At 39.7% G+C, this 20,684-nt stretch overlaps 1 protein-coding gene across 5 annotated transcripts in view; it reads right to left on the reverse strand.

Annotated features, from left to right (window-relative positions):
* RBBP6 (RB binding protein 6, ubiquitin ligase) overlaps positions 1 to 12,163 on the reverse strand; it is a 35,586-nt gene extending 23,423 nt beyond the window's left edge. For 2 of the 5 annotated variants that reach the window (XM_007656178.3, XM_007656168.3), the window contains exons 1-4: positions 11,535 to 12,163; positions 5,006 to 5,105; positions 3,905 to 3,943; positions 3,246 to 3,282 (exon numbers count right to left, since the gene is read on the reverse strand). In XM_007656178.3, the coding sequence (XP_007654368.2) occupies positions 3,246 to 3,282; positions 3,905 to 3,943; positions 5,006 to 5,105; positions 11,535 to 11,700 (342 nt within the window). In that variant the 5' untranslated portion in view covers positions 11,701 to 12,163. The remainder of the gene's footprint in view (positions 1 to 3,245; positions 3,283 to 3,904; positions 3,944 to 5,005; positions 5,106 to 11,534) is intronic. The other 3 variants (XM_007656185.3, XM_007656173.3, XM_007656181.4) reach the window with 2 other exon arrangements.
* Positions 12,164 to 20,684: the final 8,521 nt, after the last annotated feature.

Genomic DNA, 20,684 nt, shown 5'->3' on the forward strand with positions numbered 1-20,684 from the left:
AGAGAAACAAGGTAATGTTAAAAGGTCTCTAAAAATGCAAGAGACCATTAATACGAATGCTCAAAAATTTTACATTTAAAGATCGAAATTGTGAGGAACACCTCATGAAGAGAAAGTTTTAAGTTACTACTTTAAAAGGAAAAGTTTAGTATAAAAAGTCTAAAAAAGTGCTGGTTGAAAATTGTTTGCAGACACCCACTGTTAGCTTGCTACATACTTAAAAAGTGAAGAACTTTAAAAACAATCCAGGTTCAATAAGTGGCAGTTAGACTCCAATTTGAATTGTTTAAATGGTCATGTACTTATCTGAGGAGGAAGATTTTTATTTGACAGCATTCTTACCTCCAGGGACAGCAAATAAAACTCAGTGTGTATTAGTGTTAGGAGTTACTTCCTTTGATTTTTCCCATCCCACCTTGTCCTGATCGAAGACTAATATTTCCCCTTTACCCTATCCTCGCCAAACCTTTCCTTCTCTTCCTCTTAAAATTTTCAGTTCAGTCTACTACAGAACGACTTTGGTTATACGACACTTCCCTTACAGAGTTCCAGTGGCTTCAGATGTACAAGCAGCACACTAAATTAGTTAAGTGATCCTCAGATTGCTGGGACAAAATCCACAGCTAGTTGATGACAAATTTAAAGAGGATATGACAAAAATTTAGCCTTTAAGGGTCAAATGAAAAAATTCTAATTTGAAGGAGCTGAAGAAAAATAAGACAAAGTCTGGCAAAAATAGATAAAAAAAGGGATCAGAAATAGTGAAAAGTGTTAAGAAAGAACAACGATGTGTTTAGTAACAAGAATTTAAAACAAATCAGTCAGGGGATATTTATGCAAAAAGTCTTGAGAACCACTTCTGAGAAGCCCCCAGACCAGCGACTGATATGTTTCAGATTCAACCTTGTTTCTTGTGTAATTTTGCAACAAGAAAAAGAAAAATATGTAGAGAGAGAAGCACTCCAACTTTCACTCCATCAGTGCTCCTGATTTTACGAGTAATGAACTAAGACAGCTTGATTCCACCTTTACTAGGCAAATTTATGGTCTCAGAGTAGAAGCTAACTCATGTTAAGTACCATGGTTGGACATCCAAATTTGGAAGCATCAATGAGATATAAGAACAAAAACAGATTGAGGCAATGGACAAATAATCTACTTTGATTAGAGAACTGCTTACTTTAAATTTAGGTATTAAAACCATTTGTTCAAAGTTTATGATCTATGTCGTACTTTGCCTTCATGAATGCCTTTCAGGAATATTAATTTTTTAAGACTGGGCAATAATTTTAAATTATGCTCAATGAATAAACAAATGGTAATCCAATTCTGTCTATGCTTTAACCTGATCCAAGTTTTGGAATCAGAAAATGTCTCCCCTCCCCGCTGCTCAAAACCCCTTGGGAGATGTTTACATTTTACATTATTCTGCCTAGAAATTAGTCAGTCCATAAAATATAATTTTATAAAATAAATGAGAAACCTGAATTAGCTCAAAATAAGCTGCTACTTAAGTGTAATAGAGACATGCCAGGGAACACACGAGGCTAAAAAAAATGTTAACTTTATTTATGAACATGTGATTTGTGTTTATACACATGCTAGTAAACAAAAAAGGAAAATTCTGTTTGCAAGAAATAAAACTTCATCTGAATTAGTTCAAATACTATAAATGTGGTTTACACAAAATGCATTACATTAGCTACTACAGGCACTGGGCTAATCAGCCTACTTTGTGCTAGGACTTGGAATACAGACTGAGAAGCATAAAACCAATTTTTAACCAATTACCAGAGAAACAGAGATTTGGACAGTAGTTTTACAACTTTACTTTTCTTCGAAACTTTTAGAGGCAAGAGTTGCAATTTAAGAGTTACTGTTCCATGAGAACCAAAGGCCATATTCTTTGTAGAACACGAACCCAAAGTTCAGAAACTTCTAGATTGAATTGAGACCAGATCCAGTGATCTAGTGTGAGTTCGATGCCTGATATATATCATTCTAGTTAGAGATCAGTGTTACTTAAATGGATAACACCAATAGCCTTGAAATCTAAATCAAGATTTCGGATAATTTGCACAACATTGAGCCTGAGCAATAAGACAGCTAGGTACCATTAAATTTACAGAATCCAATCACTATAGACCTGTATTTAGAAACAGATCAACATGTACTGGTCACACCTAAAAAAAAAAAAAAATTGCCACCTTTCACCCAAGGTGAAAGTCAAAACTTGTGGTTTCTAAAGGACGATAAACCTGGAACAACAGGTGCGACAAACAGGGTCTTTCAACTTTATAATATGCCAAGAAAAATGTGCTGCTGACTACTGAGTTAAAAAGATAATGATAGGGAGCAAAGGCCCAGTCTACAATTAGGCAGCATCTAAATATTACTAGATTCAAGGGGACTAATTTTAAAATTCACACTTGGCTACAGACTTAGGCTGAGAAGACATTCACAGAAGTGGAAGATTCAAAAAATGAACTTTTAGAATACCACTTTGTGTACCAAATTATTTCAACAAATTAAAAGATTTCAGGATACCTATAGCGCTAAGGAAGCTCTAAACAATCTCAGGGTTTCAAGTACAGTTTTAAACAAAAAATACTATGTGTTCCAACTGTTGAGAGATGAATAATTTAGCTGCCCTAATTCTTCCGAAAAGCTTGTTCCATCAATTGTTCAAACTCCAGGTCAGAAAAAACACCAAAATAACAACATAGCTTTGCAGAAGTTTCTAATGCATTTTCCAGAGCCATTTGGCAGAAAAAAAGGTCTAATAAAAACTTAGTGATACAACGTGAAAATGGCAAGGTTTACACTCCAAACATTTTTTTATTGCAAGAAACAAAAAGCACACAACAGCCTATACATACATATTACTAACTATAGACAGACAGATGTAGAACATGGCATCATGTTCATTAGTGCAAACCTCAAACCTACATGATCTGATAAAAAGGATCATACATTATCTGTACAACACACAGTCATACAGGCAGTATTCTAGCATTTTCAATATGAAATACAGTGCTTTTCTTGGCACAAATACCGATTTCTACATTAAGTGTGCAGATGATGGCATTAGTATTCATGTTCAGCTATACTGTACCAAATACATTGCATTTACAATATGCACTATGTTGGGAAAATTATGGTTTGAAAGGATTTGCTGCTACATTAATGTTTAAAAGTTAAATGCAATGTGTAGGAAAAAAGTGTGAGATTGTGTTTTTACATACTGCTTTTGACGTTCCACTCACTGGTTCAGTTCGACTTCTAAAAAAACAAACAACAAAATAAATGTTGTTAGTGCAACCAAATTTCAAGTCATTTTCTGTATGTTATTTGGCAAGTGTCTGTGAAGTCACTTTTTGCTAAATGGCATAGGAAAAAGTGATTTCATAGACATTAGAACTAATTACAGCCTCAGCATTTATGTATGATGATATGGTTACAGGAACATATTTCTTTTGAAACCATTTAAAATTTTAATTACACAACTAAAGTAACAATAGAACTCTGCCAACTTCATACAATTCTAGAACATACAAAGTATCTTGCTTTGGAAGTCAATACTTCAGCTGCACTCATTCTCATTTGGAATAAGCAGCAATTCAATTACCTCCTGTTTTAATTCCCCCAAACACAGACATAGATTTACGTGATAGGTTAAAACCTATTTCAGTAAAATATATTAAAAGATACTTTAATGAGAAGATTATGGAAAATGCACATTACTGAAAATTGGGCAGAAGTGTCACAAATATGACAAGAGTTGACAAGCAGAAATTTCCCTAGAGAAGCCCACATACCAAGGGGAGTAGCCAAATATAAAGCTTAAAATGCCCAGATTTATAATTTATACTATGTTGACTATAAAGTAGTGTTAGAATATCACCTGAAAGGAGTTTCTAGGATTGTGCGCGATTTGGAAGTCCTGTGACAAAAGAAAGTTTTCATTTTCCAGTATTTGCTTAACAAAGAATTCAGAAGCATTTTACAGACTTTAGAATTTTTATTACAAGTGAGGCTCTCTCTAGATTCTACACAAAATATTTTGCATGCTATAAAAACCTCTTCCACATTGCTGTGGATCAGCGGAAGTCATTCTCCATTGAAGTTATAAAGATTTACTCGAAAAATCAAGTGTTCATTTCTCTGAAAACATCTGTCAAGTCTAAGTTTTTATTACTGTAAATTAATGTTCTGCATGCTATTTCTTAAGATTGCATTCTCTCACCTTTACTACCTGTCAGACTTAGGACTCATGCACAATGTGCTAAATTTTAGCTGGTACTACTAAATAGAAGCTTTTTTGGCAAGTGAGGATTTGAAGCCTTTTTGTACCAAAAGCAACTTCAAATCTATGGGCCTGATTGTAATACAGTAAACAAAAGCAAATACTTCCTCGGAAGTGATACGTTTGTCAATGAGGTAATGGTTTCAGATTTGTTTTTAAACTTACTATGACTTGCTTCCGAGGAGCATTCTAGAAGCATTAATATCATGCTGGTAGGGCTCCTGATTTTCCCATTTGTGATATGGATTGTCTGAATTTTACCAAATCAAGGGACAATTCCTCACATTTGAGCCTTCTTGACTTGATGGGAAACTTTAACTTCATTTACAGCTTAAACTCAATAGACAGCTGGGGGAGTTACTAAGTAAAATAGCGACTGAAAACAAAAATGGCAGTGGACAAGAAATTACAAATTCTTGGAAAGGTCGTGGAGAAAAAAAAGTATGACTTTTAGGAGGGAAGTTTTCGGATAAGACTCTGGTAACCAAAATCTAGGTATCTCAAAGAGTAAGCCAAGTTCAAAAAGAATCACCTTCAAATGAGCAAAATTTTCAATGGCTGTTTCAGATTAAATTTAGCTTTTCCCCTTTGGGGCAAGACCTATGAGGAAGAGCCATTCAACTCAAACTTTAGTTTCTAAAATGCTATTTTAACTCTCTCTCAAAAGATTAAACATGACTTAATTTGAAGGACACTTACATAACGTATGTCTTGCTTGTAGACTTAACTCCTCCAATAGGAATTCTTCTAACAATTACTGATGAGTTCTTGGGAATTAGAGCACTGTCATCTGTATATTCTGTAAAAGTAGGAAAGAGAAATTCTCAGAAATGGCAACAAATATTGAAATCCATTTGACATAAAAATGTCCAAATAACATGGCAAAATGACAGTCAATATCAGAACAACTCTTAAACCTGTGAATATTTTGAAGTACAGAAGAACTACCCTTAAATTTCATAGATCTTGTTCTTATCACAATGGTTCTAAATTTTAATAGGGGGCTAGTGGGATCCTTTTCTTTTGAAGATATGAAGCCCTTGCATTTGGTTTGGGAGAATCTAATTTAGAACAGGAGCATAAGGGCTAGGGAGAGTTAATAATGTTGGTATTTGTTAAGCGCTTACTATGTGCCGAGCACTGTTCTAAGCGCTGGGGTAGACATGGGGGAATCAGGTTGTCCCACGTGGGGCTCACAGTCTTAATCCCCATTTTACAGATGAGGGAACTGAGGCCCAGAGAAGTTAAGTGACTCGCCCACAGTCACACAGCCGACAAGTGGCAGAGCTGGGATTCGAACTCATGAGCCCTGACTCCAAAGCCCGTGCTCTTTCCACTGAGCCACGCTGCTTCTCCAAGAAGCGAGAAGAGAGTTCACAAGCCTGTTCATTTAAAGATATATATATATATAAAATCACACCTTGCATTATGAAACTCTCTTCCCCCCCAAAATTCCAAATTGTTATACCATTTATTCTCAACTTCCTCATGAGGTGGGAGAAGTTAAGTATTTTCATTATTTTATAAATTAATGCCCCTAAGTTCACATGGTTTTGCCACTATCAATTTGCTCAACTAAAGCTAGAATCCAAATTTTTTCACTCCCAGTATAGGGCCCTCTCCAGCACATCACCTTGTTTCTGAGACCTGCTTAAATGTGTCGATTTGTGTTTTACTAAACACAAGGAAACTGGCTAATTTATCAAATGAGTTTGTTTTGCCACCTTGTAATCACAACTCCCAACAATTTCCTGCGATGATAGCACTCTGTTCATTAAAGGTAGTAGGAAATGCCACACTGTAAGTACTTTAGAGTAATTTATAAAAAGTACTCTGGGTGTACTTTGATGTTAACAATTCTAGTGTTTGTAAAAGATTGTAATACACTGTGTGTTCATTTCTAGTAAATAGTATAGGATAAAACAGTATGCATATTTACTAGGTCTGGAATACTGTGTTTGTTGTTTTCTTCTCATTTCTGATTTGTCCAGAGGAAGTGGATAGAAATAGATACAACAAGGTTTTGGGTTTCAGTTTTCCATGCTCTCTCTAATCCCATTTGTTATTGATAAAAGTTGATTGAGGTATTTGAAGTTTTAAAAGGGAAGTGTAGTTCTTAAGGAAGTCGAGAAACAATACTTATCCTCCTTGACAATACTGGAAGTCAGTTTCATCACCCAGCCCAGAAGTAATAAATTCCCTCACTTAAGTAAGGGCAATGCTAAACAGGAAGTTACTTCCTTTGTCTACCCAGTATATGTACGCCTGGTCATCATTATCTTATAATAGTAAGATGAAGAGCACCGATTCACAAAACCGGTACATGTGGGTTATGTAGAGACCTTGTTTTTGGGGGTGGAGAGATGGGACATGGAATGTGCACATGGGAGAAGTGGGGCCCTTCATGACCACCACACCCAGGACAATTGAAGCAGCGTGGCGCAGTGGAAAGAGCACGGGCTTTGGAGTCAGGGCTCATGAGTTCGAATCCCAGCTCTGCCACTTGTCAGCTGTGTGACTGTGGGCAAGTCACTTCACTTCTCTGTGCCTCAGTTCCCTCATCTGTAAAATGGGGATGAAGACTGTGAGCCCCACGTGGGATAACCTGATTTCCCTGTGTTTACCCCAGCGCTTAGAACAGTGCTCTGCACATAGTAAGCGCTTAACAAATACCAACATTATTACAATTGTAAATTGTTCTGACTTAAAGTGTCTAAATCAGACATGAGACAGAAAACATGAAATGAGGCAGGTCTTATTTTAACATGCCCCAACCACATTCAAATGAATAAATCCTATAAATTCAGTTATGCACCAGTCCAAATTAAGAGTGAAATAAAGTGCTCTAGTTACAGTGTGGTTTAGTGTAAAGAGCATGCGCTTGGCGATCAGTGTCGTGCGTTCTCATCCCAGCTCTGCCACTGGTCAGCTGTGTGACTTGGGGCACTTTCTCGGTGCCTCAGTTACCTCAACTGTAAAATGGGGATTAAAACTGTGAGCCCCACGAAGGACAACCTGATAACCTTGTATCTACCTCTGTGCCTAGAACAGTGCTTGGCACATACTAAGCACTTAAATACCATCATTAATCTGTCATATTGTCCAAAACCATCTAATTGTCACAAAAATGTCATAAAACGCAAGCAAAATTTGTGAAAAGGGGCTGATAACGACAGAAGGAAAAACAAACAAACACAAAAACACCTTAAGATAGTAACATTTGATCTGATAGGCTGAAGTCTAATAGTGGAAGGCAATGGACAGGTTAACTTCAGAGGTATTCATTTTTGGAATTTCCTGTTATCATGTGATCAACAATTCAGGACAGCATGTAAATCAGCCAAGTGCCTAAATTTCCTGAAGTTAGGGGAACTATTTTTGAAGAGTTGAAGGAGTTGGAAGAGATGGTGTGAAGAACAGGGATATCAGGAAGGAGAAAAAAAGATGATTGAAAAGATGATTGAAAAGTATTCCTGGACTGCACAACATACAGACTTTTGTTGGAAGAATTCAGCTTCATTTTAGTTCATTTAAGAAGCATTTCTAAACCAAATAGAGTCTTCTTAAATGGTTGAGATTTCATAAGGATGTTTGAGTTGGTAAAATTGAAAAATGCATTTACAATGTATATAAAGTATCACCTAGACTTCTCTGTTCCAACACACATGTTATAAAGAAACTTGTTCCTAGGATTTGTTGTGTGACCACCATTCACATATTACCTTTGATATAATCACATAGGAAATGGCAGGACATGGCAAAAAATTGACAATGACTTGAATCAGGCATTTTGAAAAATGTGGCCTAAGTCAGAAAGACTAAATGGTAGTTTCAGATCATTTGCAGTAAGTTTGACTGCAAAATTTTCCACAAGAAAGGATGGATGTGTGATCCTTGAGAAATTTTAAAACCCACAAAAGCTGGGGAAAAAAGGAGTAGCAAAGGACTGCACCAGCCTGAGGAAAATAAAATTCCCATGATTCTTCTCTATCTTGAGGCCATGTTCACAAAATTCACCACAGAAAAGCCACCAACAAGCTATCCAGTTGGCTGAACATAATCCAAAGAGGTTGCTTTAAAATGCTTATTTGAAGAAACATTATCTTAAAGGCTGATTTGGTTGATGCAAACAATAATAATAAAAAAATTAAAAAAGGCAGACCTGAGATGGTTGCCTACGTATAGTGATGTTTTACTGTAAAATGCCATACCTTTGCTTAAGTATCAACCAAGTATTTTATAACTTTTTTTACAATCAGATAGATTCCTACAAAATTCAGTTTCAGTTTACTGAACTCATTCTAAACGTTCACCAAAATTTCAACTGTCTTTCAATTGCGCTCAAAATTTAAAATATTAGAAACCCATTTGATCTCTTGTAAATCAACCCATTCTGTAACAAAAGATCATTTCTACCAGAGTAAACTAATGATTGTTAAATTTGTGGCCAGTCACTTTTCTTTTGGGGGGTAAATTAGTTTTATGGTATTTAGATTAATTTTTCCCACAGAACTTGCCCCAAACCACTACTAACCTCCTCACAAAAATATCAAACCTATAAGGGTTTAAAAGCATCACTTTTAATAGCATGAAACCATGCATAACTGTATTAGTGCTCAGTTCATGCTTTTATTTAGTTAATCCATTTATAATTTTAAAAAAGGCAAGGAATATACAAATACAGAATAACTGATTCTGTATAAATTGAGTGGCACAATTTTCTCACTTTAATTTCATGTGCATATCAACTCTGTTGTATTGTACTCATCCAAGTGCTTACTACAGTGCTATGCACATAGTAAATGCCCAGTAAATACCATCGATTTTCATTTACTCATCTTTAATTATAACAATTATGCAATTTGGACATATACACAGGGGTTCAATTAGTTTGGACAGAAAACATTTGCAAAACAATGAAAAAAGGTTTGCACCAGTATGGACTACACTTTATTACTGGTTTCTAATCAACTCACTATTTTTTTGGACCTCTACCACTGGGCAATAAGGGAAAGGAGTAAAAAACTAAGCCACTTAGTTTTATAAAGGTTTTTTTAGACAGTTTGGGAATTATAAATGCATTACAACTCATTATCACCTCATTTCCATGGATCTCTGATTTGAGGTATTCACATTGCTCCTACTTGTTTCTTCTGGGTCTTTAGAGGCAAAATATTGCTGACTAAATGGGGTCAAAACCTTAACTTTGCCTTGTAAATCTAGAACAGTGCTTTGCACATAGTACACCCTTAACAAATACCATCATTATTATTTAACTTCATATCTCTAAAGTGAGAATGCCCTACCCTTTACCCTTTAGAAATTTTGTTAGGCAGTTTCTATTCATTTTTCTGACATGTGCTTTCCCCCTCATCTGGGTGCCCTTGAGAGGGGACCTAGGTCATCACCACGATGTGTCCCCCAGAATGCTAGGTGACCATATAAATATGCACTGGCCAGGCTTCAAATTGGACATATTTAAGAAGAGTTAGGGCAGCAAGTTGGAGCAAGCTAAATCGAGCCATTTTGTCATGACAGCTGTATATTTCTCTAAAATTTCCTGAGTGCAACCAAAAAAGATTAGGGTCTGAGGCTGGAGAATGGTTAGATAAATAATAATGAAGGTCAAAAAAAAAAAGATGCATTCTAATTCAGAATGTAAGCCTCCACAAGTTGACACTAAACAGGGATGAACTGACTGATCCCCAAGTCTTGAAAACATACGGCATTATTTTCGAAACAATTTTAAAAATGCAGACAGCTTTCCCTACACCAGACACTTTTCTTTCAAAATCACGTGGACTACGAGGCTTTTAAATCGACGTAGTGAGATTAAGGTACCTCGGCCATGAGAAAAATAAACTTTGTAATACCACCTTTAAAGGTTAGCTAATATTTTGATTCAGTGGTTAAAAGCGACAGAAAAGCACTCAAAAATTGCTACATTGTCTAAGGTTCCAGAACAAGCCCTCGTGTACATTTAACTAAAATGGCAGCTTGTAGTGTGCCCATTAAGCTGATACAATTCCAATACCAAACAGAATAACAAGTGACGGATATTTCTGAAAAGAACTTCCAAGTTACCCATCCAGACTATACTTTATGTTCTAGGCAAAATCTTTTCTTTTTAATTTCAACAGCATGGATTAAGCAACTACGGGCTGAAAAATAATCACATTCACAATTCTATATGCTGGAAGGACTGAATAAATGGGGGGGAAGGGGAGAACCTGAAGCACTTCTGTAGACGTGTAACATGCAGAAAATGGTGTTTGATGGGTAATTAATGGTAATTAGGGATCCTGGTAAAAGATATTAAACAAAAAATGGGCAAATAAAAGCCAAACCTGAAAAAATAAAACTCAGTGTTCTCATGAAAGGTCCTGGCTGCCATTTTCAATAACAGAACAACTTTAGTAACAATTGAGAAAATTCCTTCTCCAAAGCACTAAAACGCCTGTCCCTTAATTACAAAATTTTTAAAAAAGTCAATAGTTTTAACTATAATTTAATGAAAACGCTCATTCTGACGCAGAGAAGGGCAGCGCCTGCCTTATTCCTGGTTGAAAACGAGGTTTGCTACAGCTGAAAGGTAATCACATTTAATCCCAACACTTTAGCATCGCTGGCCTTCCAATCGAACACTCAACAGAACCAAAAACGACACGGAGGCTAATCCCCAAAACGAGTCCCACAAACATTTAAAGCGAGGAAGGCCGTAAAGGAAACCCTATTCCATTCTGCATAAAGGAGACCCTGGGATCCACAAGTGACGTCCGTTCCCAACAGCCCCAAAGAATTCCCGGCTTCTTCCCGGATTTTGGGACCGAAAGGCCGGGAAGAACCCACTTGGTCCTTCTCTGGGCCTCAGTTACCTCATCTGTAAATTGGGGATGAAGGCCATGAGCCCCATATAGGGCGACCCGATCGTCTTGTATCCCCCTCCAGCGCTTGTGTTTTGCACATAGTAAGCGCTTCACAAAAATATTATTATTCGCCAGTCCGTGAACCAACAGGATGACTACGATGCCTCCGCCTACCTTTTTGGAGAGGAGGAACAGGAAAACCCGCCAAGTCCTCTCCTGGAGACCTTCCATGTGACCCCATTTTCAGCCTAAGGCCTAGGGGACATTCAAAAAAGCACCTCGAGGCCTAGGCCGCTCCATCCAAATCCCGTTTTCGGTCTCGCCCGGAAAACCCTCCGATTTACCCCTTTTCAGGTGCGTACCTTCTTTCGTTTGCGCGTTGGTGATCTGCAGGTCGCAGTCGGCCGCCTTGAGCTTCTCCCTCCCCATGATCTGCTTCTTCAGGTCACACAGGGAGATGTGGAGGCCGTCGAAGGTGACGGTATCGTAGTTGAGTTTGGAGGAAAATTTATAATGCACACAAGACATGGTGCCCGAGGTCCCTACGGCTCAGTGATGAGGCGCGACACTCTGAGTTGCACGTATTTTTTTTTCAATCTGTGTAAGCCTACACCCACAAACACACACACCGAAAAAAAGGACACGCAGACACACCGCTGGGGGGGGGGGTTTGAAGGTTCCCCCCCGATGGGGTTGAGGATCACCGAGACGTCCCCCCGCGGCTTCCAAAAAAAAAAAAAATGTATATATAGATATTCAAATCACTTCATGGGGGGGAGGGGGATCGACGAGCGGATGCGGGCCGCCGCCCAATGTGGCTCATGCTAAGGGGGACAGGGAGGAGGGTGGGCGGCGCGGTCGGCAACAGTCCACAGCCACAGTGTCCGAGGTCCCCAGTGGGATCAGGGGTCCATGGCGGCCGCCGCCCCGCCTCCGGATGGTCTCTGTGCGGCCGGGCCCACTGAGTCCGGCGGCGGCTCCCGGGGCGGGCGAGGCTGGCGGCGGCGGCGGCTCCCAGGGCCCGGGCCCGAGGCCCGCCCCGCCGCCTCCTCCCCGCAGTCCCCCCGGGAGACGCCGACCCCCGCCCCCCCGGGACAAGGCGCTGAGAGAGACACAGAGAGAGAGAGAGAGAGAAAGAAGCTCCCCGGCCGGGCCCGGGGAAGGACCGGCCGCCGCCTGCTCCTCCTCCTCCTCCTCCTCCTCCTCGGCGAACACAAAGCTGGGATTAGGCCGCACTAGGCCCCGGCGGCTCTCCAAGGCCGCGCCGCGCGCCGCTGCCCCTCCGCTGCCTTCGCCACCCCCGCCGGTCGTCGTCGTCGTCGTCGTCTCCTCAGGCGGCGGCCGGCGGCGGCACCTCCTGCCAGTCACTATGGCGGCGGCGGGTCCCTGCGGCCCGGCCGCCCGCTCCGGGGTCTCTCGGGCAGCCGCCGCACGGGCTCGGCGGGGGGAGGGAGGAGAGAGGGAGGGGAAGAGGAGGGAAGGCGGGGACGACTGACGTCACAAAGCCCACGTGACCCGCCCCCGACGCATTATGACAGCCAAGGGGAGCCGGGGAGGGGGCGGAGCTTAGCCCGGAAGGGGCGGGGCCCCCGGGATGACTGACGGGCGGCTCGCGGAGCCCGAAAACGTGGCCTTTATCACCCTAGTGGGCGGGAACTCTTCACGTTAGCCAATCACACGCTGCAGGGCCTCTTTTTTTAAAAAAAACAAAATCAGATTGATTGATTTTGAGGGTTTATACTTTTTTTTTAAAGCACTTTTTTTTTTGTAAAGTGCCAGGCACTGAACCCAGCGCTGGCTTGGCACATGATAAGCGCTTAACAAATGCCATCATCAGGACTATTCATTCAATCGTATTTTTTGAGCGTTTACTATGTGCAGAGCCCTGGACTAAGCACTTGGAATCACACGCTGCAGGGCCTCCTTTTTTAAAAACAAAATCATATTGATTGATTTTGAGGTTTTATACTTTTTTTAAGGCACTCTTTTTTTTTTGTAAAGTGCCAGGCACTGTACTCAGCGCTGGCTTGGCACATGGTAAGCGCTTAACAAATGCCATCATCAGGATTATTCATTCAATCGTATTTTTTGAGCGCTTACTATGTGCAGACCACTGGACTAAGAGCTTGGAATGTACAATTCGGCAACAGATGGACCATCCTTGCCTCTGCCTCTTTTTTAAAAAAAAATTATTGATTTTGAGGTTTTATACTTTTTTTAAAGCACTCTTTTTTTTTTTTGTAAAGTGCCAGGCACTGTACTCAGCACTGGCTTGGCACATGGTAAGCGCTTAACAAAAGTCATCATCAGGATTATTCATTCAATCGTATTTATTCTTTCATTCAACAGTATTTATTGAGCGCTTACTATGTGCAGAGCCCAGGACTAAGCACTTGGAATCTACAATTCAGCAACAGATAGACCATCCCTGACCAATGACGGGCTTACAGTCTAATAAGCGCTTACTATGTGCAGAGCACTGGACTAGGCGTTTGGAAAGTACAATTCGGCAACAGAAAGAGACAATCCCAGCCCCAAAACGGTTACATTAGCCAATAGCACTCTGGAGTACCTCTGTCTCTTTTTTTTAAAAAAAAATAATATTTATTGCTTTTGAGGTTTTATACTTCTTTTAAAGCACTCTTTTTTTTTAAAGTACTCTTTGACAGGCACTATATTAAGTGCTGGCTTGGTACATAGTAAGCGCGTAACAAATGCCATCATCATGATTATTCATTCAATCGTATTTATTGAACGCTTACTATGTGCAAAGCACTGGACTAAGCGCTTGGAATGTACAATTCAGCAACAGAGACAATCCCTGCCCAACAACGGTCACGTTAGCCAGTAGCGCACTGGAGTACCTCTGTCTCTTTTTTTAAAAAAAAAATCATATTTATTGCTTTTGAGGTTTAACACTTTTTTAAATGGCATTTATTAAGTCCTTACTCTGTGCCAGGCACTCTACTAAGCACTGGGGTTGAGAGCTTACTGTGTGCAGAGCAATATACTAAGCACCTTGGGAGAGTACGATCCAGTTATCTACAAATGCATTCCCTGCTCACAATGAGCTCACAGTCTAGAGTGGGAGAACGACGTTAACGTAAAATTACAGATGTGGACATAAGGGCTATGGGTCTGGGAGGGGGGAAGAAGAAGGGAGTGGGAGAAGAGGAGAGGAGGGCTTAGTTAGGGAAGGCCTCTTGGAGGAGGTGGGCCTTTAATAATAATAATCCTGGTATTTGTCAAGTGCTTACTTTGTGGCAGGCACTGTGGTAAGCACTGGGGTTGATATAAGCAAATCGGGCTGGACACAGTCACTGTCCCACTTGGGGCTCACAGTCTCAATCCCCATTTCATAGATGAGGTAACTGAGGCACAGAGAAGTAAAGTAACTTGCCCAAGGTCACACAGCAGAAAAGCGGCAGAGCTGGAATTGGAACCCTTGACCATATGAAGTCCAGGCCCGTGCTGTAGCCACTATGCCATGCTGCTTCCCAATACACTCGTTAAGTACATTAAAAAAGAAAAATAGTCAGGCTGGCAGTTTTAGAATAGCAACCAGCAGAGGCCCAGCAGATTTATGTACACATAATATCTATTTCTCCCTCTAGACTGTGAGCTCCTTATGGGCAGGGAATGTGTTAATTGTTTTATTGCACTCTCCCAAGCACTTAGTACAGTGCTTTGCACACCATAGGCACTCAGTAAATACAATTAAATGAATGATTGCCCTCAAAGCCAAAAAGTAATTATTCTCCCTACATAGCACAGTGAATAGAATAAGGGTCTGGAAGTCAGAAGGTCATGGGTTCTAATCCCAGCTCTGCCTCTTGTCTGCTATGTGACCTTGGGCAAGTCACTTTGCTTGTCTGTGCCTCAGTTACCTCATCCATACAAAGGAGATTGAGACTGTGAGCCCCATGTGGGAGAAGTGACTGTGTCCAACCTGATTTGCTTGTAACCACCTCAGGGCTTACTACAGTTTCTGGCACAAAGTAAGCACTTGACAAATACCAGGATTGTTATTATTAAAGGCCCGCCTCCTCCAAGAGGCCTTTCCTAACTAAGCCCTCCTTTCCTCCTCTCCCATTCCTTTCTTCTTCCCCCATCCCAGACCCACAGCCCATATGTCCATATCTGTAATTTCTTTACATTAATGTCTTGCTCCCGCTCTAGACCGTGAGCTCATTGTGGACAAGGAATGTGTTTGTATACAAATGTATCATACTCTCCCAAGTGCTTAGTATAATGCTCTGCACACAGTAAACTCTCAATAAATACAATTATCTGACTGACTCACGGCCTGGTGTTCCCTTTGCTTATACATTTCTTTGTTGGAGTCTGGCAAATACAAGCTACTAAACCCCATTTGTTGTATTCTACTTCAAATGCTTTAGGGCTGTACCTTTTGGATTTAATATTATGAGTTGGCTTGCCGTAAAGGGTCCAGACACAACTGAGGTATGGAAGCCCCTGATTCAAATTAAACACAAAAGTGAGGCCAAAAAATACCTCCCCTCTAATTTCCCCAGCACTGATTAGATCTGTGATGTTAGCAAACTGGCCTCTCCTCTGAAGAGGCCAGAGAGATATTGTTCTGCTTTAGAAGGCATCTTACCTCAAAATCCTTTTTCTCTATAATCACCAGCCCCCTAGGGCCTCGACAAATCTTTGTGAATGAAGAAAATCAATGAAGCTTGTTAATAAAGTGCAACATCAGACCCATCCAGAGCCTTTCTCACCCAAGAGTTTTCTTTTTTGCCTTTTCCAACCTCAATGAATTATTTAATTGGATTTTGTGGATGTGTGAGATGAAAATATTCCAGGAACTGAAATGAATTAAATTCATGGCAATACCTCTGAATAGTTTTCATCTGGCCCGAATTGTGATTTTTTTTTATGGTATTGGTTAGGTGCTTACTATGTGCCAGATACTCTACTGAGCGCTGGGGTAGCTGCAAACTAATCAAGATGGGCACATTCCACATCCCTCATGAGGCTCACCAGTCTTAATCCCCATTTTACAGATGAGGTAATGGAGGCACAGAGAAGTGAAGTGACTTGCCCAAAGTGACACAGCAGACAAGTGACAGAGCTGGAAATTAGAAGCTGTGACCTTTTGACTCCCTGGCCCGTATTCAGTCCACTAGGCCATTCTGCTTCTCAAAATCATTCATTCAATAGTATTTATCGGATGACTGTTAGTCCCCAATAGATGTGTGAAAGGTTCTCAAATTGGATCACCTGGTTTTTGAGGAGGGGGAACAACAACAACAAAAAAAGCTCACCTTACATTTATTTAATAGTTTCGTCAGCCCCAAAAATGTGAAACAATTTCGATATAGGGCTAACCGGCATTGTGATGTTTAAATTGAAATAATAAAAACTCAAAGATGAAGAAATCTACACCTAAATATCATTTTATTCTTATTAATGCAGAATTTACAGGTAGTATTGAAATGTTTTTCTAATTATTAGCCTGGTCTCCTTTAGGTTGTTGTTCAGGATGGTGGTGTATCAGTTCCAGTAACAAGCTAGTCATTCAAGACCAAATCAGACTATAGACCATCAAAGAAATTTGACTTGACGTTCATGTACCTAGCAGTACTAGATGATGAAAGGAAGGGGTCAAGGCAACTGAAACAACTTAATGGTAATTCTGTTGCCTAGTAAATAACGTGCAACATTATGGATTCATTCTCCAAAACGAATGGACATATCCTCCCCTATTCATTTTTTAAAAGCGTAAAATGCACCTCTTTCCCTGAGCATTTCTCCTTAATAGCCCAGGAACTGAATACATGTGAACATTGTATAGCTATATATTGTATGCTCGTCAGGTTCCCATATGAAATCACATCCTTCAATCCATCCCAGAAATGGGATTACTTGAATTGTAAAAGGAGTTGTAAATTTAGCCTGAGCATTTGCTGGCTTGCTATTGAGGCCAGTAATCATGGTCAAATGCCTAGAAAGTGAGCAAATTGCAGTAGGGGGGCGGGGGTCTTGCAAAACATGGTTTAAGAAATTGGATCACCCTGTATGGATTTATCTGTAGCTTGTAGAAATCAATACCACACCCATTCAATTCATTTCTACAAAATGTATACTCAAAAAAATCCGTGCTGACGGGACCAAACTTCCTTGAGAAACTGCTACATTTCATCGTTATGGGCCAGGAATGGGTCTGTTTATTGTTGTATTGTATTCTCCCAAGTGCTTAGTTCAGTGCTCCACACACAGTAGGTGCTCAGTAAGTGCTTAGAACACTGCTTGGCACATAGTAAGTGCTTAACAAATACCATCATTATTAAATACGATTGAATGAATGAATCTGAGAGGTTAAAACCTGTCTTGATGCAAATTTAATCAGAGGTGGATCTGAAATTAAAAGTGAATTTGCTAGAGTAATGTGAAATCTTAAGAACATTTTTGATTATTTTATTCAGTTTAAATATGAACAGAACTTGTAAATAATTAGTTAGATAAGTAGTTTGTTATTGAGAACAGATCTGCAATTTAGGTGAGCACTGAAATAATGCCATACAGAGGTCAACTAAGGAGAGGGTACCATTTTTTATCTTGGAATATTAATGAGAAGCAGCATGGCCCAGTGGAGTCAGAGGTCCTGCGTTCTAATTCTGGCTCAACCACTTGCCTGCTGTGTGACCCTGTTTAAGTCACTTAACTTCTCGGTGCCTCAGTTACCTCATATGAAAGAATGGGATTAAATATCTGTTTTCCTTCCCTCTTAAACTGTGAGCTCCATGGCAGCTGAGAACTGTATTTAATTGCTTATATTTTATGAAGCCTAGAGCTTATCCAGTGCTTGGCATCTAGTAAGCACTTAACAAAAACCACAATTGTGATTAATCAATCAGTGACATTTATTGAGTGCTTATTGTTTATTGAATTGTATTTATCATGCACCTACTGTGTAAAAAGCAATATACCAAGCACTTAGGAGAGTATCATACAACAGAATTGGTAGACATTCCCTACCCACAAGAAATTTACAGTCTATATTAATCTATATAAAGTAACAGATGCTTCAGACAGTTTGGGATTGGGTCTTCGGAAGTGGAATGAAGACACACCTCATCCTTTTAGCTTTAATTATAGGAATCGAAGAGTTTTCTAATACACTTTGGAAAGGCGACTGGATTCGGTTAAATCCCTACTTTTAGTAGGTTAAAAAAATCATTTAGGAAAGTGCATTTTTTAAAATCTCATGATAGATTATCAAAACGATTTCGTAGTATTCAGTTCACTCTAAGAACTAGACCACTCTAGCTAACACTTTCTGTGCACGATCTGAAGCAAGTTATGGGATAGTTGGACTTACTCTTTCAGATAAAAAAATGTAGGAAACTGAATACTTGGCATAACTAGACGTTATAGAGAATCCTTAGTGTCTAAGGTGTCTTAGTGAATAGAGCACGGGCCTGGGAGTAAGAAGATTATGAGTTCTAATCCTGACTCCGCATCTTGTCTATTATGTAATCTTGGGCAAGTCATTTCACTCCTCTGCACCTCAGTTACCTCATTTGTGAAATGGGGATTGAGAATTTAAGCCCTATATGGGACAGGGACTGCATCCACCTAATTTGCTTGTCTTCACCTCAGAGTTTAGTACAGTGACTGTCACATAGTAAGAGCTTAACAAATAACATTTTATTATTATAATAACATTTGAGGGTAGTGACCAACTGAGTGACTTAACCCAAGGGCTCTGGAGCAGTATTTCATCCAATAGCAACTGAGCAAATTGATCATAATTAGGAAATAAATTAAAAAATTAGGTTCAAGGAGTAAATCCAGTGTATAATGCTTCTTGCAACACCTAGCTATATTTTGTTCTTTAGAGTGTACGCTGACCACTCATTGGTTAATAGACAGGTATAGAAGTCTCTTGTTAAAACTTGAGTTTTTTAAAGTTTTAGTAAGATTTTTAGTGTGAGAATCAGTTGAATGGATTAATGATTAAAATGTAGTTTAGTAGTTGTTGACATTGTTATTCAGGAGCTTCAAAAGTTAAACATTAGTTTACACATTAGAAGTAGCTAGTGATTGAATCCAAGGTTAACAATGTTATTGTAAAGGAGTTTCCTGCAGTTCAGATAGATTGATGTGACAATTGGGTTTAAGTCAGTCAGAAGAAGTGGGGGTGTGAAGAAAGAAAAATTAAGAAGTATAGGTGACCTAGAGAATTTGTGATTTTTTTGTTCTTAGGTTGTCACAGGAAGTTGAGAGATCCTGAGTGAGCCTAGGTGGAGTATAGAGAGGAGACAATTTCTAAACGGAAGGTTCTGGCGAGTATTTTCACTTGCTGGTTACCTTATTATTATTATTTTTTAATGATGCTTGTTAAGCGCTTATTATGTGCCAGGCCCTGTACTAAGCACTGGGGTAGATACAAGCTCCCCTTTCCTACTGCGTAGCCCTAACTTGCTCCCTTTACTCTTCCAACATCCCAGCCACACAGCACTTTTAAACATATCTGTAATTTATTTATTTGTATTGTTGTCGGTCTCTCCACTTTAGGCTTTAAGCTCCTTTGGACAGGGAATGTGCCTGTTTATTATTGAACTTTACTTCCCCAAGTGCTTAGTACAGTGCTCTGCACACAGTGAGTGCTCAATAAATATGATTGAATGAATGAATTAGGTTGGACACAGTCCCTGTTCCACATGGGGCCTCACAGTTTTGATCTCCATTTTACAGAAGAGGTAAATGAAGCACAGAGAAGTTAAGTGACTTGAGTAAGGCCACACAGCAGACAAATGGTGGAACCTGGATTAGACCCAGATCCTTCTGACTCCCAGGCCTGTGCTTTATCCACAAGGACATGCTGTTTCTCACTTTAGTGATCCAAGTGGCTTATGTCAATTAACATTTAATAATAATAATAATAGTGGTATTTGTTAAGCGCTTACTATGTGCAAAGCACTGTTCTAAGCACTGGGGGGATACAAGGTGATCAGGTTGTCCCAAGTGGGGCCCACAGTCTTAATCCCCATTTTACAGATGAGGGAACTGAGGCCCAGAGAAGTGAAGTGATTTGCCCACAGTCACACAGCAGACTGTAAGCTTGTTGTGGGCAGGGAATATGTCTGTTTATCATTGTATCGTACTCTCCCAAGCACTTAGTACAGTGCTCTGCACACAGTAAGCGCTCAATAAATAGGATTAAATGAATAATATTTCAGCATCCACTTGGGATGCAGCATTATGCTGGACTCACCATGGAAACTTTGCAAAGAGGTAAGGAACTTACTTTGGACTAGTCCCTTAAATTTCTTTATGCCTCAGTTTCTTTGTAAATGGGAAACATATAAATGACAAATAAAATTCAACTATTCCTCAGAGCTTCCCGCTAATAAAAGCGTGACTAAAAAGGCTTTGAAACAGAGTGCTTTCTATAAATACCTGCATATAGGCATACTCAATAATAGTGCACCGTGCAATAGGTTATTTATAAAATTGCTGTACGCAATAATAGGCTAGGA

This window comes from Ornithorhynchus anatinus, chromosome 2 (assembly GCF_004115215.2).
Source record: "Ornithorhynchus anatinus isolate Pmale09 chromosome 2, mOrnAna1.pri.v4, whole genome shotgun sequence".
Classification (NCBI taxonomy): Eukaryota; Metazoa; Chordata; class Mammalia; order Monotremata; family Ornithorhynchidae; genus Ornithorhynchus; species Ornithorhynchus anatinus.